The sequence below is a fragment of the Ranitomeya imitator genome, chromosome 1, assembly GCF_032444005.1.
Source record: "Ranitomeya imitator isolate aRanImi1 chromosome 1, aRanImi1.pri, whole genome shotgun sequence".
Taxonomy (NCBI): Eukaryota; Metazoa; Chordata; class Amphibia; order Anura; family Dendrobatidae; genus Ranitomeya; species Ranitomeya imitator.
Window position 1 is genome coordinate 1,236,045,613 of NC_091282.1, and position 27,757 is coordinate 1,236,073,369.

A 27,757-nucleotide genomic window follows, 5' to 3' on the forward strand; every position below is an offset into this window, starting at 1 on the left:
GTTTTCCTGGGATACAACGCATGCGTTCACATAGACAGCAATGCGTTTTTTTGGCGCATTCCTTACGCAATCGACCGCATACGTTTCTAGGCGGCAAATTGACGCCTCTAAAATTACTACAATGTAGCGTTTACCGCGCCAAACCGCAGATGACGAAACGACGCATGCGTCGTCAAACGTGACCAAACGCAACCAATCACAGACGCTTGCGTCCCTAATGTTAAATATAGGAATACACAACGCATGCGGATATATGCGGAAGAAACGCTGCGGACACTACCGCAAATGTGAAACCGGCCTGAGCTGAAATGTGTTGCAGCACAGATCCCTGCTGGGTCTTTATACCAGGATGGGCGTCATTATATCAGGATGGGAGTCATTATACCAGGATGGGGTCATTATATGAGAATGAAGGTGATTATACCAGGATGGGGGTCATTATACCAGAATGAAGGTCATTATACCATGACGGGGCCCAGGATGGTAGTCATACCAAGATGGGAGTCTTTATACCAGGATGGGCATAATTATACAAGTATGGGAGTCATTATACCAGGATGAAGGTTATAATTATTATTATTATTATACATTTTTATAGCGCCATTTATTCCATGGCGCTTTACATGTGAATACGAGGCAAATATAGACAAATACATTAAACATGAGCAGATAACAGGCACACGGGTACATAAGGAGGGAGGACCCTGCCCGCGAGGGCTCACAGTCTGCAGGGGATGGGTGATGAAACACTAGGAGAGGGTAGGGCAGGTTGCGCGGCGGTTCAGTAACTTCAGGATCACTACAGGCTGTAGGCTTGTCGGAAGAGGTGGGTCTTCAGGTTCTTTTTGAAGGTTTCTATGGTAGGCGAGAGTCTGATGTGTTGGGGTAGAGAGTTCCAGAGTATGGGGCAGGCACGGGAGAAGTCTTGGATGCGGTTGTGGGAAGAAGAGATGAGAGGGGAGTAGAGAAGGAGGTCTTGAGAGGATTGGAGGTTGCGTGTAGGTAGGTACCGGGAGACCATGTCACAGATGTATGGAGGAGAAAGGTTGTGGATGGCTTTGTATGTCATTGTGAGGGTTTTGAACTGGAGTCTCTGGGCGACAGGAAGCCAGTGAAGGGCTTGACATAGGGGAGAGGCTGGGGAATAGCGGGGAGACAGGTAGATTAGTCGGGCAGCAGAGTGTAGGATGGATTGGAGCGGTGCCAGAGTGCACCAGGATGTGGTATATTCTTATAGAAAGGGGACATAACGGGAAACATTATTATGTGGAGGGTGAACACGCATGTCTTTATATAATCGAGAACCTTACAAGGGCCCACAAATCTGACCAATATGCAGGTGGTTGCCCAAATCCAAATTTGCATCAGAGCCCAGCAAACTCTAGTTACTGTATACAGATAATACTAGTCACATATATTACTGGTCATAGATAGTTGATATATTAGTTTCTTGGGTGCGGTATATAGGATGTTGCTTGGGGTGCGACATGTAGGGCATTTTTCAAGGTGCGGCATGTAGGACATTGCTCGAAGTGCGGTATGTAGGACATTGCTCGGGGTGTGACATATAAGACATTATTTGGGGTGTGGTATATAGAACGCTGCTCAGGGTGCCGCATATAGGATGTTGCTCGGGGTGCAATATATAGGATGTTGGTCAGGATGCGGCATGCCGGACAATGCTCAGGGTGTGGCATATAGGACGTTGCTCTGGGTGCGGCATGTAGGACATTGCTTGGGGGGCGGCATGTAGAACATTACCCGGGGTGCGGCATATAGGACATTTCCCGGGGTGCGGCATATAGGACGTTGCTCTGGGTGCGGCATGTAGGACGTAGCTCGGGGGGCGGCATGTAGGACATTGCCATGGGTGCGGCAGGTAGGACGTTGCTGGGGGTGAGGCACATGGGACGTACCTCTGGTGAAGCGGGTATGTCCAGCTCCCTCTTGCCTCCTGGGTACCAGCCATGAGACCAGTGCTGGCCATGTGACAGCTGTGTACTGACTGCTATCAGGACGAGGAGGAGGAGGACCAGGTGACTCTGGAAGGCCATGGGTCTGGTTATGGTCGCAGTTCACAGAACTGGGTCTGGGAAGAAATAAAATGATGAAGATGTTCTCATGTTACATAGTAAAGATGGCGGACACAATGCATGAAGCAAATATGGAAATAGTTCCATTAGTTCTGCTCCTGGTACTACTGTTACTAATACTGCTGATATTACTACTACTAATACTGCTGCTATTACTACTACTACTAATACTGCTGCTATTACTAATACTGCTGCTATTACTACTACTAATACTGCTACTATTACTACTAATACTGCTGCTATTACTACTACTAATACTGCTGCTATTACTACTACTAATATTGCTGTTATTACTAATACTGCTGCTATTACTACTAATAATACTGCTGCTATTACTAATACTGCTGCTATTATTACTAATACTGCTGCTATTACTACTAATACTACTGCTATTACTACTACTAATGCTGCTGTTATTACTAATACTGCTACTATTACTAACACTGCTGCTATTACAACTACTAATACGGCTACTATTACTAATACTGCTGCTATTACTACTACTAATGCTGCTATTACTAATACTAATACTGCTACTATTACTAACACTGCTGCTATTACAACTACTAATACAGCTACTATTACTAATACTGCTGCTGTTACTAATACTGCTGCTATTACTAATACTAATACTGCTGCTATTACTAATACTGCTGCTATTACTAATACTGCTACTATTACTAACAATGCTGCTATTACAACTACTAATACTGCTTCTATTACTACTGCTGCTACTACTATTACTAATACTGCTGCTATTACTAATACTGCTTCTATTACTACTGCTACTACTATTACAAATACTGCTGCTATTACTAATACTGCTGCTATTATTACTAATGCGGCTGCTATTACTACTACTAATACTGCTGCTATTACTATTACTAATACTGCTGCTATTACTACTGCTACTACTATTACTAATACTGCTCCTATTACTAACACTGCTGCTATTACAACTACTAATACTGCTGCTATTACTACCACTAATACTGCTACTATTACTAATACTGCTACTATCACTAATATTAATACTGCTAATATTACCAACACTGCTGCTATTACAACTACTAACATTGCTGCTATTACAACTACTAACACTGCTACTATTACTAATATTGCTGCTGCTATTACTACTAATACTGCTACTATTACTAATACTGCTGCTGCTATTATTATTATTGTACATTTTTATAGTGCAATTTATTCCATGGTGCTTTACATGGGAAAAGGGGAAAATATAGACAAATACAACTAAACATGAGCAAAAACAAGGCACACAGGTACATAAGGAGGGAGGACCCTGCTACTAATACTGCTACTAATACTAATACTGCTGCTATTAATAATACTGCTGCTATTACTAATACTAATACTGCTACTATTACTAATACTGCTGCTATTCATAATACTGCTGCTAATACTAATACTGCTACTATTACTAATACTGCTGCTATTAATAATACTGCTGCTATTACTAATACTAATACTGCTCCTATTACTAATACTGCTGCTATTACTGAGTCTGCTGCTATTACTAATACTGCTACTATTACTAATACTAATACTGCTATTACTGAGACTGCTACTATTACTAAGACTGCTGCTACTACTAATACTGCTGCTATTACTGAGACTGCTGCTATTACTAATACTGCTACTATTACTAATACTGCTGCTATTACTGAGACTGCTGCTATTACTAATACTGCTACTATTACTAATACTGCTGCTATTACTGAGACTGCTGCTATTACTAATACTGCTCCTATTACTAATAATACTGCTGCTATTACTAATTCTGCTACTATTACTAATACTGCTGCTATTACTGAGACTGCTGCTATTACTAATACTGCTGCTATTACTAATAATACTGCTGCTATTACTAATACTGCTGCTATTACTGAGACTGCTGCTATTACTAATACTGCTCCTATTACTACTAATACTACTCCTATTACTAATACTGCTGCTATTACTAATACTGCTCCTATTACTAATACTGCTCCTATTACTAATAATACTGCTGCTATTACTAATACTGCTGCTATTACTAATACTGCTGCTATTACCAATACTAATACTAATACTGCTACTATTACTAATACTGCTGCTATTACTGAGACTGCTACTATTACTGAGACTGCTGCTATTACTAATACTGCTACTATTACTAATACTGTCGCTATTACTGATACTGCTCCTATTACTAATACTGCTGCTATTGCTGACTGCTACTATTACTAACTAGATGGTGGCCCGATTCTAACGCATCGGGTATTCTAAAATATGTATGTAGCTTATTTATGAAGTTTTCAGAATAATGCAATTTATACAAAGGATTCAGCCGGCCACGACCAATTAGCGAAGCGTGGTTCTAATTCCGCGCCAATTCACGGGCGGACTGCGACTGTCGCTGATTGTTTGCGGCCAAGCGTGACCAATCAGTGAAGCCAGGGCCGGCTCCAGGTTTTTGAGGGCCCCGGGCAAAAGAATCTCAGTGGGCCCCCCTCTTTAACACATACCACGATTCATGATGCACAGATACAGCAGAGAAATATAGCACAGCCAAGTAGCGTATAACACAGCCCACGTAGTATATAGCACAGCCACGTAGTATATAGCACAGCCACGTAGTATATTGCCCAGCCACGTAGTATATTGGCCAGCCATGTAGTATATAGCACAGACACGTAGTATATTGCCCAGCCACGTAGTATATAGCACAGCCATGTAGTATATTGCCCAGCCACGTAGTATATAGCACAGCCCACGTAGTAAATAGCACAGACACGTAGTATATTGCCCAGCCACGTAGTATATTGCCCAGTGACGTAGTATAAAGCACAGACACGTAGTACATAGCACAGACACTTAGTATATTGCCCAGCCACATAGTATATTGCCCAACCATGCAGTATATTGCCCAGCCACGTAGTATATAGCACAGACACGTAGTATAGAGCACAGACACATAGTATATTGCCCAGCCACATAATATATTGCACAGCCACGTAGTATATTGCACAGCCACGTCATATATTGCACAGCCACGTAGTATATAGCACAGCCACGTAGTATATAGCAGAGACGTAGTATATAACTGCCCATGCAGTATATAACCCAGGCCACATAGTATAGAGCACAGCAATGTAGTATATTGCCCAGCCACGTAGTATATACCACAGCCACATAGTATGTAACACAGAGATGTAGTATATAACAGCCCACGCAGTATATAGCAATGTGGGCACCATATCCCTGTTAAAAAAAGAATTAAAATAAAAAATAGTTATATACTCACCTTCCGTCGGCCCCCGGATCCAGCCCAGGCATTTACTGATGCTCCTCGCTACGCTCCGGTACCAAGAGTGCATTGCGGTCTCGCGAGATGATGATGTAGCGGTCTCGCGAGACCACTACGTCATCATCTCGCGAGACCGCAATGCATGGAGAGGACCGTCGCGAGGAGCGGGAAAGTCCTGGGCTGGATCCGGGGGCTGACAGAAGCTGAGTATATAATGATTTTTTTATTATTTTTAACATTAGATCTTTTTACTATTGATGCTGAATAGGCAGCATCAATAGTAAAAAGTTGGTCACACAACTCATACAATAGCAGCGCTAACGGAGTGCGTTACACCGCGGCATAACGTGGTCCGTTAACGCTGCCATTAACCCTGTGTGAGCCCTGACTGGAGGGGAGTATGGAGCGGGCACTGAAGGCAGGGGACTTCATCTCCTCAGCGACCTGGGATTTCCGTGACACACAGACAGACAGGGGGAAGTGACCCTTAGACAATTATATAGTAGACTAGATGGTGGCCCGATTCTAAAGCATCGGGTATTCTAGAATATACATGTCCACGTAGTATATTGCACAGTCCACGTAGTATATTGCCCAGTGACGTTTTATATTTCCCAGTGATGTAGTATACTTCCCAGTGACGTAGTATACAGCACAAAGCCACGTAGTATATTGCACAGCGAAGTAGTATACAGCACAGAGCCACGTAGTATATTGGCCAGTCACGTAGTATACTGCCCATCTACGTAGTATATTGGCCAGTGTTAAAAATGGTTATTGCGCAAAAATATTTAATCAAGACTTAACCAGGTGCGTTATTCTTAAAAGAAAAATGTCATGATATTCTGATAAAAAGTATAGTGGTTTATTGAGTTGTCCACAGAAAAACCAAATTGCAGAAAACATAAAAGTAGATTGTCCATGTGTAGATATCAGCGCTTGTCTTGTTACTCATCTTTCCCAAGGTCCTGAATGGTAAACCTGTCTGTCTGTGTGAAGTTTGAAGGTCATCATGGCTTCCGCTATCAGCTGTTGCTTCTTCATCTGTTGTTCATGGAGAATGATGTGTAGGAAGGGAGGTGACCGTCCCACGTGACAAAAGGCCCCCACACCCTCCTAAGAGACGTTTATATATGTCCAACACAGACCACGTGTCCTCTGTATATGGCGTTAACTTATACTCTGAGCTACATACACAGAAATAGCTTTTGATAGTGTCAGCAATAAGCAATGTGCTCAGTACAGGATTGAGAATAATTCAATTAATATTTAACACTAATCAGTTTTTCAGGTTTCATCTGGGTTCGAATGTCAATTTTGGTAGTAGGTTCAGTAGCGGCAATAATGCCCACTGTGGTAGTAGTATTAGGATTTGTCAGTTCAGAGTTAGTCTTAGTCATGGCAGCAGGTGGTGCTGCTACGGAGCTTATCAGTAGGTCTTCTGTCACTGGGGCAGGGTCGTTCTTCATACCTGCTTCAGATGCGGTCCCTCCGGTGCTGGCCTGCTCCGTCTCCACTGGGATCTGGAACGCTGACTGCGGGGCCTTGCGCTGTGGCGTTGTCATCTCTGTTTGCAGTATCTCGCTTTCCGGCAGGGCCTTGCTTTCTGGCTTCGGAGCGCTGGAACTTCTTTCTCGCTCCGGACCACACGAGGCTGCCGACAGACGTCTGGTGAGGATCCTGATGACGGTTTCCTTCCACCCGGCCTCAGTGCTCAGCTGTGTCCGCCGGAGTTGATCGCTGAGCTCGTCCACTTCGGCCTGCAGGAAGTCGGGGCCAACAGGTGACGCCTGGCCGCGGTATCTCTCTGGGTAGCCGGGGGAGTCCTCTGCTCCGACCCCACACTTTAATCCCGGTCGGCTGGCCATGGCGTCTCCCTCCTTGTCCTTTTCCAGCACTCTCCTTCATGGGCGGTTTCATTTTCTTTGTCTCCGCCCTCCACTGAGGATCAGGAGGCGGATCTCGGCTGCTGACGGACACGTCCTCAAAGTACAGAAATATTTAGACTGGGCGGCCATTACTTTTCGCGCTCTTCAGCTTGCTCACGCCCACTTCCACGCCCTTCTTCTTCTCCTGCGCTCCTCGTGGCGCGGCAATGGCGGCGGTTTTGCCGGGAATCTTGCGGCAAATAGCAATACCCAGTCTTTGAAACAGATCACAGTTCATGCACAATTCAATCACAGTTCCAAGGCACACATGACCTGCTTCTCAGGCTTAAGTACGATCCTGTTCATGACGCCAAGTTGAAGCACCCCCAGACACAGGGCCACGAGTTCTCGGTACCGGGCCTCTCCGGTTCGGTTCTGAGGCGGTCATGGTGGCTAGACCCGGTCCGCGACCCTGCTAAGGGGCGTCCAATAAAGGTGGTGCAGTCTGTCAGGTGTTTGTGACGCCACCTGTGGTGTTCGGTCAAGGTGACCGACGCTGCTGTGGGGTCCGCTGGGGTGATTGAATGGCAGCTGGATGGTATACCTTCCCACAGGTGAAGTATGTCCCCAGGGCTTCCCAGTAAGGTAGATGGTGATGGTGTAAGGCGCAGTCAATAATGAGGACACAGGGTTGCAGTCTCTTTACCTCTTTACTCAAGACTTCAGGATCCACAATCCAGAGTACGCTTAACAGGGATATCTGAGACCGGCCGGTCTGATGGGCATATCCAGAGTTTCCTTCGCAGATGGAAATCGTTGCCTACCACTAGCGCCTGTGTGTTGTAGTCCTACCCTGCTGAGCATTCGGAATAGTCCTCACAACTGCTGTTCTCGTTCGTTCGTTCTCTACAGCTCTCTCGTTCTTTGGTTCCAGATGTTACTAGTTTCAACGTCCCCCAGGTATATTATGGCTAGGACGCCACCCGTATGACGGGAAGGCCTGGAGGTCTTCCGGGACCCTAGAGACGCCCTTCTCCCACTGTTGCCCCCTATGTCTTCGTAGGTGTAGTAAGGTAGACAGCCAACCTATAATTAACTGTCCTGCTGAGTTCGAAGTAAGGCCTAGAGTCAGTTACTCCCGCGGTGTTCCGGCCACCGGCTACGCGCCTCAGTAGGATGTTGCCTCGGTCTCACGGCACGACTCCTACTGGCTCTCCTTTGTGCTTGATTTCGTTTACACTGTTCCACAATATCCTTCCCTTCGTGTCTCTTTCTTAGGATACCGCCGCAAGGTAGTGCAGGCGCGGTTCCGTTACGTTCTGTTCTGTTCGCTAGGCACCTGCCAGGTTCCCACGCCTGACAGGGACCCCCCTGTGTCTTCTCCCTGCAACACCCCCTGCCACGGGATGTTGCCTGAATCCAACCCAGTCAGCTTCTGACTAACTTCCTCCCCAACCCCTAGTTTTACCAGTGTGAGGAGTGGCCCAATAAATAAAGCCTTTTTCTCCCCCTAGTGGCCGGAGTGTGAAGTGTAATGTGTTCTGGTGATACCTGGTCAGGAGAATTCCTTCAGTGCCATCAGACGTACCATCACTCCCCTTAGTGGCAGAGCATCATACTGCAACGACCAGATCTCTGGGGCGCTGCACTGCTATTACTAATACTGCTCCTATTACTAATACTGCTGCTAATACTAATACTACTGCAATTACTAATACTATTACTGCTATTACTAATACTGCTTCTATTACTAATACTGCTGCTAATACTAATACTGCTGCTATTACTAATACTATTACTGCTGCTATTACTAATACTGCTCCTATTACTAATACTGCTCCTATTACTATTAGTGCTGCTATTACTAATACTGCTGCTATTACTAATACTGCTCCTATTACTAATACTGCTGCTTTTACTAATACTATTACAGCTGCTATTACTAATACTGCTGCTAATACTAATACTATTGCTATTACTAATACTAATACTGCTCCTATTACTAATACTGCTCCTATTACTAATACTGCTCCTATTACTAATACTGCTGCTAATACTAATACTGCTGCTATTACTAATACTATTACTGCTGCTATTACTAATACTGCTGCTATTATTATTATTATTAATTTATATAGCACCATTGATTCCATGGTACTTTACATGAGAAGGGGTTACATACAAGTTACAGATATCACTTACAGTAAGCAAACTAACAATGACAGACTGATACAGAGGGGCGAGGACCCTGCCCTTGCGGGCTTATATTCTATTACTAATACTATTACTGCTGCTATTACTAATACTGCTTCTATTACTAATACTGCTCCTATTACTAATATTGCTGCTATTACTAATACTGCTCCTATTGCTAATACTGCTGCTAATACTAATACTACTGCAATTACTAATACTACTGCTATTACTAATACTGCTGCTATTACTAATACTGCTGCTATTACTAATACTAATTTTGCTGCTATTACTAATACTGCTGCTATTACTAGTAATAATACTGCTGCTATTACTAATACTATTACTGCTGCTATTAATAATACTGTTCCTATTACTAATACTGCTGCTAATACTAATACTACTGCTATTACTAATACTGCTGCTATTACTAATACTGCTGCTATTACTAATACTAATACTGCTGCTGCTATTACTACTAATTCTGCTATTACTCATACTGCTGCTACTACTAATACTGCTCCTATTAGTAATACTGCTCTTATTACTAATACTGCTGCTATTACTAATACTGTTATTTCTAATACTGCTCTTATTACTAATACTGTTATTTCTAATACTGCTCCTATTACTAATACTGTTGCTATTACTAATACTGCTCCTATTACTAATACTGCTCCTATTACTAATACTGCTGCTATTACTAATATTACTCCTATTACTAATACTGCTCCTATTACTAATACTGCGCCTATTACTAATACTGCTGCTATTACTAATACTGCGCCTATTACTAATACTGCTGCTATTACTAATACTGCGCCTATTACTAATACTGCTCCTATTACTAATACTGCTCCTATTACTATTACTGCTCCTTTTACTAATACTGCTGCTATTACTAATACTGCTCCTATTACTAATACAGCCCCTATTACTAATACTGCTGCTATTACTAATATTACTCCTATTACTAATACTGCTCCTATTACTAATACTGCTGCTATTACTAACATTACTCCTATTACTAACTAGATTGTGGCCCGATTCTAACGCATCGGGTATTCTAGAATATGCATGTCCCCGTAGTATATGGACAATGATGATTCCAGAATTCGCGGCAGACTGTGCCCGTCGCTGATTGGTCGAGGCAACCTTTATGACATCATCGTCGCCATGGCAACCATTATAACATCATCGTCGCTGTGCCCGTTGCTGATTGGTTGACGCCTGGCGGCCTCAACCAATCAGAGAAGCGGGATTTCCAGGACAGACAGACAGACAGACAGAAAGACAGACAGACAGAAAGACAGACAGACGGAAAAACCCTTAGACAATTATATATATAGACTAGATTGTATAGACTAGATTGTGGCCCGATTCTAACGCATCGGGTATTCTAGAATATGCATGTCTCCATAGTATATGGACAATGATGATTCCAGAATTCGCGGCAGACTGTGCCCGTCGCTGATTGGTCGAGGCAACCTTTATGACATCATCGTCACCATGGCAACCATTATGACATCTACGTCGATACTGTGCCCGTCGCTGAATCAGAAACATGGGATTTCTACGTCCTTTATGACATCATTGTCGCTGTGCCCGTTGCTGATTGGTCGAGGCCTGGCAGCCTCGACCAATCAGAGACGCGGGATGTCTACGTCCTTTATGACATCATCGTCGCTGTGCCCGTCGCTGATTGGTCGAGGCCTGGCGGCCTCGACCAATCAGACACGCAGGATTTCTACGTCGATGCTGTGCCCGTCGCTGATTGGTCGAGGCAGAGACGTGGGATTTCCTGGACAGACAGACAGAAAGACAGACAGACAGACAGACGGAAAAACCCTTAGGCAATTATATATATAGATACTGCTCCTATTACTAATACTGCTGCTATTACTAATAATTCTGCTGCTATTACTAATACTGCTGCTATTATTAATACTGCTCCTATTACTAATACTGCTGCTATTACTAATACTGCTCCTATTACTAATAATGCTGCTATTACTAATACTGCTGCTATTACTAATACTGCTCCTATTACTAATGCTGCTATTACTAATAATTCTGCTGCTATTACTAATACTGCTCCTATTACTAATACTGCTGCTATTACTAATAATTCTGCTGCTATTACTAATACTGCTCCTATTACTAATAATTCTGTTCCTATTACTAATACTGCTGCTATTACTAATACTGCTCCTATTACTAATACTGCTCCTATTACTAATACTGCTCCGATTAGTAATACTGCTGCTATTACTAATACTGCTGCTATTACCAATACTAATACTAATACTGCTACTATTACTAATACTGCTGCTATTACTGAGACTGCTACTATTACTGAGACTGCTGCTATTACTAATACTGCTACTATTACTAATACTGTCGCTATTACTGATACTGCTCCTATTACTAATACTGCTGCTATTGCTGACTGCTACTATTACTAACTAGATGGTGGCCCGATTCTAACGCATTGGGTATTCTAAAATATGTATGTAGCTTATTTATGAAGTTTTCAGAATAATGCAATTTATACAAAGGATTCGGCCGGCCACGACCAATTAGCGAAGCGTGGTTCTAATTCCGCGCCAATTCGCGGGCGGACTGCGACTGTCGCTGATTGTTTGCGGCCAAGCGTGACCAATCAGTGAAGCCAGGGCCGGCTCCAGGTTTTTGAGGGCCCCGGGCAAAAGAATCTCAGTGGGCCCCCCTCTTTAACACATACCACGATTCATGATGCACAGATACAGCAGAGAAATATAGCACAGCCAAGTAGCGTATAACACAGCCCACGTAGTATATAGCACAGCCACGTAGTATATAGCACAGCCACGTAGTATATTGCCCAGCCACGTAGTATAGAGCACAGCCCACGTAGTAAATAGCACAGACACATAGTATATTGCCCAGCCACGTAGTATATTGGCCAGCCATGTAGTATATAGCACAGACACGTAGTATATTGCCCAGCCACGTAGTATATAGCACAGCCATGTAGTATATTGCCCAGCCACGTAGTATATAGCACAGCCCACGTAGTAAATAGCACAGACACGTAGTATATTGCCCAGCCACGTAGTATATTGCCCAGTTACATAGTATAAAGCACAGACACGTAGTATATAGCACAGACACTTAGTATATTGCCCAGCCACATAGTATATTGCCCAACCATGCAGTATATTGCCCAGCCACGTAGTATATAGCACAGACACGTAATATAGAGCACAGACACATAGTATATTGCCCAGCCACATAATATATTGCACAGCCACGTAGTATATTGCACAGCCACGTCATATATTGCACAGCCACGTAGTATATAGCCCAGCCACGTAGTATATAGCAGAGACGTAGTATATAACTGCCCATGCAGTATATAACCCAGGCCACATAGTATAGAGCACAGCAATGTAGTATATTGCCCAGCCACGTAGTATATACCACAGCCACATAGTATATAACACAGAGATGTAGTATATAACAGCCCACGCAGTATATAGCAATGTGGGCACCATATCCCTGTTAAAAAAAGAATTAAAATAAAAAATAGTTATATACTCACCTTCCGTCGGCCCCCGGATCCAGCCCAGGCGTTTACTGATGCTCCTCGCTACGCTCCGGTACCAAGAGTGCATTGCGGTCTCGCGAGATGATGATGTAGCGGTCTCGCGAGACCACTACGTCATCATCTCGCGAGACCGCAATGCATGGAGAGGACCGTCGCGAGGAGCGGGAAAGTCCTGGGCTGGATCCGGGGGCCGACAGAAGCTGAGTATATAATGATTTTTTTATTATTTTTAACATTAGATCTTTTTACTATTGATGCTGAATAGGCAGCATCAATAGTAAAAAGTTGGTCACACAACTCATACAATAGCAGCGCTAACGGAGTGCGTTACACCGCGGCATAACGTGGTCCGTTAACGCTGCCATTAACCCTGTGTGAGCCCTGACTGGAGGGGAGTATGGAGCGGGCACTGAAGGCAGGGGACTTCATCTCCTCAGCGACCTGGGATTTCCGTGACACACAGACAGACAGAGGGAAGTGACCCTTAGACAATTATATAGTAGACTAGATGGTGGCCCGATTCTAAAGCATCGGTTATTCTAGAATATGCATGTCCACGTAGTATATTGCACAGTCCACGTAGTATATTGCCCAGTGACGTTTTATATTTCCCAGTGACGTAGTATACTTCCCAGTGACGTAGTATACAGCACAAAGCCACGTAGTATATTGCACAGCGAAGTAGTATACAGCACAGAGCCACGTAGTATATTGGCCAGTCACGTAGTATACTGCCCATCTACGTAGTATATTGGCCAGTGTTAAAAATGGTTATTGCGCAAAAATATTTAATCAAGACTTAACCAGGTGCGTTATTCTTAAAAGAAAAATGTCATGATATTCTGATAAAAAGTATAGTGGTTTATTGAGTTGTCCACAGAAAAACCAAATTGCAGAAAACATAAAAGTAGATTGTCCATGTGTAGATATCAGCGCTTGTCTTGTTACTCATCTTTCCCAAGGTCCTGAATGGTAAACCTGTCTGTCTGTGTGAAGTTTGAAGGTCATCATGGCTTCCGCTATCAGCTGTTGCTTCTTCATCTGTTGTTCATGGAGAATGATGTGTAGGAAGGGAGGTGACCGTCCCACGTGACAAAAGGCCCCCACACCCTCCTAAGAGACGTTTATATATGTCCAACACAGACCACGTGTCCTCTGTATATGGCGTTAACTTATACTCTGAGCTACATACACAGAAATAGCTTTTGATAGTGTCAGCAATAAGCAATGTGCTCAGTACAGGATTGAGAATAATTCAATTAATATTTAACACTAATCAGTTTTTCAGGTTTCATCTGGGTTCGAATGTCAATTTTGGTAGTAGGTTCAGTAGCGGCAATAATGCCCACTGTGGTAGTAGTATTAGGATTTGTCAGTTCAGAGTTAGTCTTAGTCATGGCAGCAGGTGGTGCTGCTACGGAGCTTATCAGTAGGTCTTCTGTCACTGGGGCAGGGTCGTTCTTCATACCTGCTTCAGATGCGGTCCCTCCGGTGCTGGCCTGCTCCGTCTCCACTGGGATCTGGAACGCTGACTGCGGGGCCTTGCGCTGTGGCGTTGTCATCTCTATTTGCAGTATCTCGCTTTCCGGCAGGGCCTTGCTTTCTGGCTTCGGAGCGCTGGAACTTCTTTCTCGCTCCGGACCACACGAGGCTGCCGACAGACGTCTGGTGAGGATCCTGATGACGGTTTCCTTCCACCCGGCCTCAGTGCTCAGCTGTGTCCGCCGGAGTTGATCGCTGAGCTCGTCCACTTCGGCCTGCAGGAAGTCGGGGCCAACAGGTGACGCCTGGCCGCGGTATCTCTCTGGGTAGCCGGGGGAGTCCTCTGCTCCGACCCCACACTTTAATCCCGGTCGGCTGGCCATGGCGTCTCCCTCCTTGTCCTTTTCCAGCACTCTCCTTCATGGGCGGTTTCATTTTCTTTGTCTCCGCCCTCCACTGAGGATCAGGAGGCGGATCTCGGCTGCTGACGGACACGTCCTCAAAGTACAGAAATATTTAGACTGGGCGGCCATTACTTTTCGCGCTCTTCAGCTTTCTCACGCCCACTTCCACGCCCTTCTTCTTCTCCTGCGCTCCTCGTGGCGCGGCAATGGCGGCGGTTTTGCCGGGAATCTTGCGGCAAATAGCAATACCCAGTCTTTGAAACAGATCACAGTTCATGCACAATTCAATCACAGTTCCAAGGCACACATGACCTGCTTCTCAGGCTTAAGTACGATCCTGTTCGTGACGCCAAGTTGAAGCACCCCCAGACACAGGGCCACGAGTTCTCGGTACCGGGCCTCTCCGGTTCGGTTCTGAGGCGGTCATGGTGGCTAGACCCGGTCCGCGACCCTGCTAAGGGGCGTCCAATAAAGGTGGTGCAGTCTGTCAGGTGTTTGTGACGCCACCTGTGGTGTTCGGTCAAGGTGACCGACGCTGCTGTGGGGTCCGCTGGGGTGATTGAATGGCAGCTGGATGGTATACCTTCCCACAGGTGAAGTATGTCCCCAGGGCTTCCCAGTAAGGTAGATGGTGATGGTGTAAGGCGCAGTCAATAATGAGGACACAGGGTTGCAGTCTCTTTACCTCTTTACTCAAGACTTCAGGATCCACAATCCAGAGTACGCTTAACAGGGATATCTGAGACCGGCCGGTCTGATGGGCATATCCAGAGTTTCCTTCGCAGATGGAAATCGTTGCCTACCACTAGCGCCTGTGTGTTGTAGTCCTACCCTGCTGAGCATTCGGAATAGTCCTCACAACTGCTGTTCTCGTTCGTTCGTTCTCTACAGCTCTCTCGTTCTTTGGTTCCAGATGTTACTAGTTTCAACGTCCCCCAGGTATATTATGGCTAGGACGCCACCCGTATGACGGGAAGGCCTGGAGGTCTTCCGGGACCCTAGAGACGCCCTTCTCCCACTGTTGCCCCCTATGTCTTCGTAGGTGTAGTAAGGTAGACAGCCAACCTATAATTAACTGTCCTGCTGAGTTCGAAGTAAGGCCTAGAGTCAGTTACTCCCGCGGTGTTCCGGCCACCGGCTACGCGCCTCAGTAGGATGTTGCCTCGGTCTCACGGCACGACTCCTACTGGCTCTCCTTTGTGCTTGATTTCGTTTACACTGTTCCACAATATCCTTCCCTTCGTGTCTCTTTCTTAGGATACCGCCGCAAGGTAGTGCAGGCGCGGTTCCGTTACGTTCTGTTCTGTTCGCTAGGCACCTGCCAGGTTCCCACGCCTGACAGGGACCCCCCTGTGTCTTCTCCCTGCAACACCCCCTGCCACGGGATGTTGCCTGAATCCAACCCAGTCAGCTTCTGACTAACTTCCTCCCCAACCCCTAGTTTTACCAGTGTGAGGAGTGGCCCAATAAATAAAGCCTTTTTCTCCCCCTAGTGGCCGGAGTGTGAAGTGTAATGTGTTCTGGTGATACCTGGTCAGGAGAATTCCTTCAGTGCCATCAGACGTACCATCACTCCCCTTAGTGGCAGAGCGTCATACTGCAACGACCAGATCTCTGGGGCGCTGCACTGTTATTACTAATACTGCTCCTATTACTAATACTGCTGCTAATACTAATACTACTGCAATTACTAATACTATTACTGCTATTACTAATACTGCTTCTATTACTAATACTGCTGCTAATACTAATACTGCTGCTATTACTAATACTATTACTGCTGCTATTACTAATACTGCTCCTATTACTAATACTGCTCCTATTACTATTAGTGCTGCTATTACTAATACTGCTGCTATTACTAATACTGCTGCTTTTACTAATACTATTACAGCTGCTATTACTAATACTGCTGCTAATACTAATACTATTGCTATTACTAATACTAATACTGCTCCTATTACTAATACTGCTCCTATTACTAATACTGCTCCTATTACTAATACTGCTGCTAATACTAATACTGCTGCTATTACTAATACTATTACTGCTGCTATTACTAATACTGCTGCTATTATTATTATTATTATTAATTTATATAGCACCATTGATTCCATGGTACTTTACATGAGAAGGGGTTACATACAAGTTACAGATATCACTTACAGTAAGCAAACTAACAATGACAGACTGATACAGAGGGGCGAGGACCCTGCCCTTGCGGGCTTATATTCTATTACTAATACTATTACTGCTGCTATTACTAATACTGCTCCTATTACTAATACTGCTCCTATTACTAATATTGCTGCTATTACTAATACTGCTCCTATTGCTAATACTGCTGCTAATACTAATACTACTGCAATTACTAATACTACTGCTATTACTAATACTGCTGCTATTACTAATACAAATTTTGCTGCTATTACTAATACTGCTGCTATTACTAGTAATAATACTGCTGCTATTACTAATACTATTACTGCTGCTATTACTAATACTGCTCCTATTACTAATACTGCTGCTAATACTAATACTACTGCTATTACTAATACTGCTGCTATTACTAATACTGCTGCTATTACTAATACTAATACTGCTGCTGCTATTACTACTAATTCTGCTATTACTCATACTGCTGCTACTACTAATACTGCTCCTATTAGTAATACTGCTCTTATTACTAATACTGCTGCTATTACTAATACTGTTATTTCTAATACTGCTCTTATTACTAATACTGTTATTTCTAATACTGCTCCTATTACTAATACTGTTGCTATTACTAATACTGCTCCTATTACTAATACTGCTCCTATTACTAATACTGCTGCTATTACTAATATTACTCCTATTACTAATACTGCTCCTATTACTAATACTGCGCCTATTACTAATACTGCTGCTATTACTAATACTGCGCCTATTACTAATACTGCTCCTATTACTAATACTGCTCCTATTACTATTACTGCTCCTTTTACTAATACCGCTGCTATTACTAATACTGCTCCTATTACTAATACAGCTCCTATTACTAATACTGCTGCTATTACTAATATTACTCCTATTACTAATACTGCTCCTATTACTAATACTGCTGCTATTACTAACATTACTCCTATTACTAACTAGATTGTGGCCCGATTCTAACGCATCGGGTATTCTAGAATATGCATGTCCCCGTAGTATATGGACAATGATGATTCCAGAATTCGCGGCAGACTGTGCCCGTTGCTGATTGGTCGAGGCAACCTTTATGACATCATCGTCGCCATGGCAACCATTATGACATCATCGTCGCTGTGCCCGTTGCTGATTGGTTGAGGCCTGGCGGCCTCAACCAATCAGAGAGGCGGGATTTCCAGGACAGACAGACAGACAGACAGAAAGACAGACAGAAAGACAGACAGAAAGACAGACAGACGGAAAAACCCTTAGGCAATTATATATATAGATACTGCTCCTATTACTAATACTGCTGCTATTACTAATAATTCTGCTGCTATTACTAATACTGCTGCTATTATTAATACTGCTCCTATTACTAATACTGCTGCTATTACTAATACTGCTCCTATTACTAATAATGCTGCTATTACTAATACTGCTGCTATTACTAATACTGCTCCTATTACTAATGCTGCTATTACTAATAATTCTGCTGCTATTACTAATACTGCTCCTATTACTAATACTGCTGCTATTACTAATAATTCTGCTGCTATTACTAATACTGCTCCGATTAGTAATACTGCTCCTATTACTAATACTGCTGCTATTACTGATACTTCTCCTTTTACTAATACTGCTGCTATTACTAATAATTCTGCTGCTATTACTAATACTGCTGCTATTACTAATAATTCTGCTTCTATTACTAATACTGCTCCTATTACTAATACTGCTGCTATTACTAATACTGCTCCTATTACTAATACTGCTGCTATTACTGATACTTCTCCTTTTACTAATACTGCTGCTATTACTAATAATTCTGCTGCTATTACTAATACTGCGGCTATTACTAATAATTCTGCTTCTATTACTAATACTGCTGCTATTACTAATACTGCTCCTATTACTAATACTGCTGCTATTACTAATACTGCTCCTATTACTAATACTGCTGCTATTACTAATAATTCTGCTGCTATTACTAATACTAATACTGCTATTACTAGTACTGCTGCTATTACTAATATTTCTCCTATTACTAATACTGCTGCTATTACTAATACTGCTCCTATTACTAATACTGCTGCTATTACTAATACTGCTCCTATTACTAATACTGCTCCTATTACTAATACTGCTGCTATTACTAATATTTCTCCTATTGCCTCGACCAATCAGCGACGGGCACAGTCTGCCGCGAATTCTGGAATCATCATTGTCCATATACTACGGGAACATGCATATTCTAGAAAACCCCATGCGTTAGAATCGGGCCACAATCTAGTTACTAATAATCCTGCTCCTATTACTAATACTGTTCCTATTACTAATACTGCTCCTATTACTAATAATTCTGCTGCTATTACTGCTCCTATTACTAATACTGCTCCTATTACTAATTCTGCTGCTATTACTAATACTGCTGCTATTACTAATAATTCTGCTGCTATTACTAATACTGCTCCTATTACTAACACTGCTGCTATTACTAATAATTCTGCTGCTATTACTGCTCCTATTACTAATACTGCTCCTATTACTAATTCTGCTGCTATTACTAATACTGCTGCTATTACTAATAATTCTGCTGCTATTACTAATACTGCTCCTATTACTAATACTGCTCCTATTACTAATACTGCTGCTATTACTAATAATTCTGCTATTACTAATACTAATACTACTCCTATTACTAATACTGCTCCTATTACTAACACTGCTGCTATTACTAATAATTCTGCTGCTATTACTGCTCCTATTACTAATTCTGCTCCTATTACTAATTCTGCTGCAATTACTAATACTGCTGCTATTACTAATAATTGTGCTCCTATTACTAATACTGCTGCTATTACTAATACTGCTCTAATTACTAATGCTGCTACTACAAATTATTCTGCTTCTATTTCTAATAATTCTGTTGCTATTACTAATACTGCCACTTTTACTAATACTGCTCCTATTACTAATACTGCTCCTATTACTAATACTGCTGCTATTACTAATAATACTGCTGCTATTACTAATACTGCTCCTATTACTAATACTGCTGCTATTAGTAATAATACTGCTGCTATTACTAATACTGCTGCTATTACTAATACTGCTGCTATTACTAATACTGCTCCTATTACTAATACTGCTGCTATTACTAATAATTCTGCTGCTATTACTAATACTAATACTGCTCCTATTACTAATACTGCTCCTATTTCGAACACTGCTGCTATTACTAATAATTCTGCTGCTATTACTGCTCCTATTACTAATACTGCTCCTATTACTAATTCTGCTGCTATTACTAATACTGCTGCTATTACTAATACTGCTGCTATTACTAATACTGCTCCTATTACTAATACTGCTGCTATTACTAATAATTCTGCTGCTATTACTAATACTAATACTGCTTCTATTACTAATACTGCTCCTATTACTAACACTGCTGCTATTACTAATAATTCTGCTGCTATTACTGCTCTTATTACTAATACTGCTCCTATTACTAATTCTGCTGCTATTACTAATACTGCTGCTATTACTAATAATTCTGCTCCTATTACCAATACTGCTGCTATTACTAATACTGCTCTAATTACTAATGCTGCTATTACAAATTATTCTGCTTCTATTTCTAATAATTCTGTTGCTATTACTAATACTGCCACTTTTACTAATACTGCTCCTATTACTAATACTGCTGCTATTACTAATAATTCTGCTGCTATTTCTAATACTGCTGCTATTACTAATAATTCTGCTCCTATTACTAATACTGCTGCTATTACTAATACTGCTCCTATTACTAATACTGCTCCTATTACTAATAATCCTGCTCCTATTACTAATACTGCTGCTATTACTAATAATTCTGCTCCTATTACTAATACTGCTGCTATTACTAATAATTCTGCTCCTATTACTAATACTGCTCCTATTGCTAATACTGCTGCTATTACTAATAATTCTGCTGCTATTACTAATACTGCAGCTATTACTAATACTGCTCCTATTACTAATACTGCTCCTATTACTAATACTGCTGGTATTACTGCTACTGCTCCTATTACTAATACTGCTGCTATTACTAATAATCCTGCTCCTATTACTAATACTGCTCCTATTACTAATACTGCTCCTATTACTAATACTGCTGCTATTACTAATAATTCTGCTGCTATTACTAATACTGCTGCTATTACTAATAATTCTGCTGCTATTACTAATACTGATCCTATTACTAATACTGCTGCTATTACTAATAATTCTGCTGCTATTACTAATACTAATACTGCTATTACTAGTACTGCTGCTATTACTAATATTTCTCCTATTACTAATACTGCTGCTATTACTAATACTGCTCCTATTACTAATACTGCTGCTATTACTAATACTGCTCCTATTACTAGTACTGCTCCTATTACTAATACTGCTGCTATTACTAATATTTCTCCTATTACTAATACTGCTGCTATTACTAATACTGCTGCTATTACTAATACTGCCCCTATTACTAATACTGCTGCTATTACTAATATTAATCCTATTACTAATACTGCTCCTATTACTAATACTGCTCCTATTACTAATACTGCTGCTATTACTAATAATTCTGCTCCTATTACTAATACTGCCATTTTTACTAATACTGCTGCTATTACTAATACTGCTCTAATTACTAATACTGCTGCTATTACTAATACTGCTCTAATTACTAATGCTGCTATTACAAATTATTCTGCTTCTATTTCTAATAATTCTGTTGCTATTACTAATACTGCCACTTTTACTAATACTGCTCCTATTATTAATACTGCTGCTATTACTAATACTGCTCCTATTACTAATACTGCTCCTATTACTAGTACTGCTCCTATTACTAATACTGCTGCTATTACTAATATTTCTCCTATTACTAATACTGCTCCTATTACTAATGCTGCTATTACTAATAATTCTGCTGCTATTTCTAATACTTCTCCTATTACTAATAATACTGCTGCTATTACTAATACTGCCACTTTTACTAATACTGCTTCTGCTACAAAGTCTTCTATTAATCCTGGTGTTGTTACTACTAGTGCTGCCTTCCACTACTGTGACTATTAGTACTACAAGTCCTGAAGCTAGTACTATTAATGCTACTGTTATTACTGCTACTTATTCTGTTACTGCTGCAGTATTACTAGTCCTACTGGTAACTATTAATACTGTTATTATTATGCTACTTGTAGTACTTCTATTCCTCCTGTTGCTGATGTGGCAAATAAGATACCGAAATACCAAAAATGGTTAAAAAATAAAAGTTTAAAAGTTTTAGAAAAAATATAGATAAGTAAAATACTGATAAAAATGGCCTTTTTTCCCCTTTTGTCCTTTATTAATTATCACCTGCACTGATCCACACGACAGAACAAACACATTATTTAGCCAAATTTAAATAAATCACAATTACAGGAAACTTGTCAGCCAAAAAATGCCATTTCCCTGCAGATATGGCGGTAATCCGCAGAGAAATAGAGTTTAACCCCGTGCAGCCTGTTACAGGGAAATAATGAAGCTTTATTCTCTGCTGCCGGATGGAGCGATATACTCAGCTCTGCTACATCTGTGCGTCATGGAAGTCAATACCGGACGCCCTGTGTGATTCTCCAGCCACTGCAGGACTACTACTCCCAGCATGTGCTTTGGCTGTCTGGGTATACTGGGAGTTGTAGTCCTGCAGCAGGTTACGTGTTAATATCTCCAGCTGGTGACGCTGCTCTGGTCACTGTCCCCGGGTAGCATTACCTAATTGGCGCCTCCTGACCTGACACGTAACATCGATCATTTGGTCCCTAAACCGTCTGGCGCCTAAACGACCCCCAGACTGTGCCGTCATCACTCTGTGAAGTGCACTGGGTAATAAATCACTGCCCTGATACTGCAGATTTGCGACAATTCTATAGAATTATAAAACAAAATAAAAAATAACCCAACATTTATTTAAAGGGTCCCAAATGAAACGCCTTAAAGGCAATGTCCACTTATTAACACCATTTCAATTTTAAGACTGTGTGCAGTCTCCACTAGGGGGAGCTCAGGAGCTTACAGCAGTCTGACCTATTGTTATACATCTCTCCAGCTCCCCCTGGTGGTGACTACAGGTAGTAAGAATTTTATCATATAACCCTGGCATTATATAAAGGATCTGAGTCTCAGTATCAGAAAAATTAAGTTTCAAGCACGAAAATAAAAGTAGAAATAATACAACAAAATATGGACAATTATCTGACGATCTGATGCCAATATTCTCACTGCAACTTCAGTCTCGCAAACTGACATAAAAGCTGTGTGAGATGTAGCAGAGCTGAATGTGTTACTCACCTTTTCCTTCATTGTACAGTAATAAAACCATACATAAGGCATTGTGACAGATAACAAACTCGGCTCTGCTACATCTGTCTTACACCATTATGTCACTGCCGCTCATTTTTCGGTTCTTTGCAGCTTTTTTTCATCCTGTTATGAAGACCTATTATGTCGGCTTACATTGAACCCTTGATTGCAGATTTTCGCCTCCGTCCCTGATTGTTTTTTAATGCATTTTCTGGAACACTTCTCAAGTTCTATTACTTACTAAGACGTTTGGTGTTCGACCATTACCCCGACAGGTATATACACTGGGATTATACCCCTTAAAGGGCCCAGGTCACCGATACTCAATGGAGACAACTGCTGGGTGAACAGATGTTCTGGAAAATGTGAAAAAAATGCCATTCCTCCATTATTTTAGTTTTCTTACAGCGTTTATTGTTTGGTAAAAATGAACCGGTGACGTGATTCTCCCGGTCAGTACGATTTCGGCGATACCACACATGTAGGATTTCTTTTTTTTTAGTCCTCTTAGGGGATTGCTGCGGTCAAACAAAAGGAACCCAACTACTTCAATCAGGGACTGGCAGCAGCAGGCAGGGGGTAAAAACGGCAGCGATCGGAGCCAGTTCTGATTGCTGCTGTTGGAGGCAGTGACTGATGTAGAACAAGTATAAAAGGGGTTAAAATGATTGCTGCATTTTCCCTGCAAACACTCAGGATTTTGGTGCAGAAAAATCTGCTGCAAAGACTCAAAAGTCTGCACACAGGCATAAGAGCAGCAGCAATCTTTCCGGTGTCCTCAGAATTCGTTACAATGTATCAGTGCAGGTAGAAACCTATCAGCATTGCTGCACTCTGACAACCCTGACCTGTATAAGGCTGTGTCCACATGCAAAGTTTGGGGGGGGGGGGGGTTTAGCAGTTTTTCTTTTATGCAAATTAAAAGCTGCTTTTTACAGGACGAGTAAAATCCTGGAGATCTCAGGAGTCTCCGCACACAATTGTCACATTTGTTTCCTGACTAAAATTAAGAGCTGCAGCGTGTCAATTCTTCCAGTGTTTTTCCACTCATAGAAAGAAATGAGAAAGTGAAAAAAAAAACTGCAAAAACACAAAAAAAAACAGGGTGGCATTTCTTCCTGCGTTTCTGGTGAATAAACCTAAACTGTAGAAAAATCACACACGTCATCTGCACCAAAAACCGCAGCTAAAAACACTGGTCAAAAAAGCCTGTATTATGAGTGCCAAAAAAGCAAGTTTTAATGTAGAAAAAATGCTGAATGTGAACACAGCCGAAGCAGGACTGAATCTACACCAGAATATCTTCTACTGACAACAAAAAGAGAAAACCGCGATGAATGGAAACAGAATGTGAGCAGGTTGCGGGATGCAGTGACGGACGGGAGGCAGAGCAAGGGTTAACAATTTTAATTCACACTAAGATACTCCACAGGGAGGTTAAAGGTTAACTAGGGGGGTTGGGTATTAACAGTTCTTGGGGGTTAACTTATCCTGCCAGACGTTTGTCAAGACGTGGTAGTCCCGGAGCAGGTGATGGCGCCAACAATGGCTGACGTGGCTCTTGTACAATATGGTCCTGGAGGTAGCAATGATCCGTCTTCTGGCGGCAGCGGTTGGTCTTCGGTACCTTCCACTGAGCCCCTAGTCCATGTACTGATGTGGCCGGAGGAACGTGAGTCTGAGCCCGATGGCACCCAGCAGACGTACACTGGTGAATCAGGCCTCAGATGACAGTCATGCACCCGGTCTCTCTTTGGCAGCACGCACGCAGCACTCACTAGCGCAGAACGTTCAACACCGCACTTTGCGGTCACCAATGCGCACACTGTACGTCCTTCCTCACAGTCTCTGTCAGTGGTGGCGGGGATGCTCGAGTGTGGGCCTGCGCTATATCGATGCTCGAAGGCCGGAGCACTCACGTCCCCCTGCTGCGCACTGCCTCTTACCGCCAAGTCTGCCCGTTTCCGCGTGCGCTGAGTCTGTAAGTGCTTAGCCACACCCCGTTTTCGCCTACAATGATTGGTCCGGTCTCTTAAGCTTTCCCCTGGACAACAGAGGAGACAGCCCCGACAGTTCCGGACCTGGCACAAGAAAGGTGCCCGCGGCACAGTCCCCCTTCTTACAAGAACATATAATGAAAACATCACAGGTTTCTTGCAACCAGAAGATTTCAATATGGTGAGTGCAGCTCTGGGGTATAATACAGGATGTAACGCAGGATCAGTAATGTAATGTATGTGCACAGTGACTGCACCAGCAGAATAGTGAGTGCAGCTCTGGGGTATAATACAGGATGTAACGCAGGATCAGTAATGTATGTGCACAGTGACTGCACCAGCAGAATAGTGAGTGCAGCTCTGCTCATTGTGCTAATTGTGGGTGCGGTCGCTGCTGATCCTGCTGTGTGCTCCTGAGAATCACCACCTCTCCACCCGGGGACCTGCTCTCTCTCTTGCCCAGGGAGGGGAGTGGGTTTCCTGGGAAGAGTGAAGGAGCCAAGTCCCAGGCTTCTGCTTCCCGGACCAGGCTGGCGGGGGGCAGAAGGAACCAGCAACCAGCCTGCACATCAGAGGACTCAGGGGTGAGATGCTCCACCAGGAGTCGCAGCAATGTGGCTCCTACTCCCCCCAGGTCTGTAGAGACCCAGAGAAGCCGCAAGGCTTCCATGGAGGAGAAGCCTGCTAGCGTGCAAGATGGTGGCCCTCCCGGAGGAAAGCTGAGTGCTCACGGAGGTGAGGCCGACCTCACTGAGGAGGGTTGGGCACTGCAGAGACCCTGGGAGTCTGTGTCCACCTATGCCTCCCGGGCCATGAGCCACCTCTGTGAGTATGAAGAGGCGAGTAAGACCCTGAGGAGGCTTCAGGAGGAGCTGCGCTGCACAAGCGCTAAAGCTGCAGGTGCCTCCAGACCCAGGAAGACGCAATTCCAGGTGGAGGTAAAGAGGCTGAAGCTTGAAATTAATGATCTGGAGGTAAGAAAAGCGTTTATTCAAGGAAAAAATGGACCATTTAAAGAAAAATTGCAAAATAAAGACCGATTCAGAGAAATGGCTGATAACAGAGAGCAAAGGCAGATGGGGCTGCAGCCTGAGAGCCAGGTGCATGATGATGATAATGATGAGGAGGATGACCAGCAGAAAGCCCCACCTGGCAGACTGCTTAGTCACAGGCCACGTGCAGCGAGCTCCCTGCAGGACAGGCGACAATGACATCTCGTCGCAGTTCTGCTGGCTCTGGGGAGGACAGTGACAACATCGGCCAGGGAGGGGCGCTAATGGCAGAGATCAAGCTCCTGGAGTCCCCAGTGTGCCTTCAGAACTTCCATCTTGGTGATGATTTACCAGAGGAGGCACCTGGGGGCCAGAAGAAAAAGGTAAAGAAAATCAAACCTAAGCTGCAGGAAGCAGTAAGCTATATACATGCCCCCTCCCTGTACCCCCCGAGTCGGCTGCAGGGTGAGCTCGCTGTATAAGCCCCGTTGCCCAGCCCGGGTTCTGCTGTGGATCTGATGCAAAGGCGTTGGGAGATTACAGAGCATGGTAATGAGGCGCAGAGCTCCATCTCTGCTTGCAGTAGCGGAGATGTAGCAGCAGGTGCATCAGCCGAGAGGCTGGACAGTGAGGGCGGCCCGGCGACGGCAAAAGGTCAGGCCACAGTATTGTGGTGCGCTCCGCAGTGGGAGGGGGGAGCGGCCCGGTGTCGGGGGCAGCTCCGGTAGCCTCAGTGCCCCTGAATGCTGTTGCCGCTGATCACTTAGTTGAGAAGCGGCGCCAATGTGAGGGGGTTGCTGGGGCTGGGAGTTTCGGTCCTCCCACCAAAGTCCTGTTCTGTGTTGGCATCGCTGGTCAACAAGATGCTGATATAAAGGATCAGCGGCGCCTGGTATCAACAGTAAAGCAGCGGAAAATATCATCTGATGATGCGGAGGGCACACGTAAAACCAGGGGTGAGGTTGCCTCCAGTTCTGTGGAGGAGACTCAGGCCCTTGAGCCTGATGATGTGGAGGTCAAAATGCCACCCCCTGTTGTCACAGGTCCAGCAGGAGTGAATGTGGTGATGGGTATGGATGAGGAAAATTCTTTGGCTAGTGGTGTGGTTGCTGGTTTGGTAGAGGGTGAGGGGGTTATGGAGGTGGGTAATAGTGATGCTGTTGGTATAGGTGTGGTCACTGGTTCGGTTGCCCCCCCTGTGGTGGCAGCACATTCAGGAGTTTTGCCGCTGACACCTCCGGGGGAAATGGGGCATCCTCCTCGTCTC

At 43.4% G+C, this 27,757-nt stretch overlaps 1 protein-coding gene across 1 annotated transcript in view; it reads right to left on the reverse strand.

Annotated features, from left to right (window-relative positions):
- LOC138658399 (progonadoliberin-2) overlaps positions 1–27,757 on the reverse strand; it is a 75,495-nt gene that overhangs the window by 26,193 nt on the left and 21,545 nt on the right. The window contains exon 2 of the mRNA XM_069745837.1: positions 1,917–2,089. Within this exon, the coding sequence (XP_069601938.1) occupies positions 1,917–2,054 (138 nt within the window). The 5' untranslated portion in view covers positions 2,055–2,089. The remainder of the gene's footprint in view (positions 1–1,916; positions 2,090–27,757) is intronic.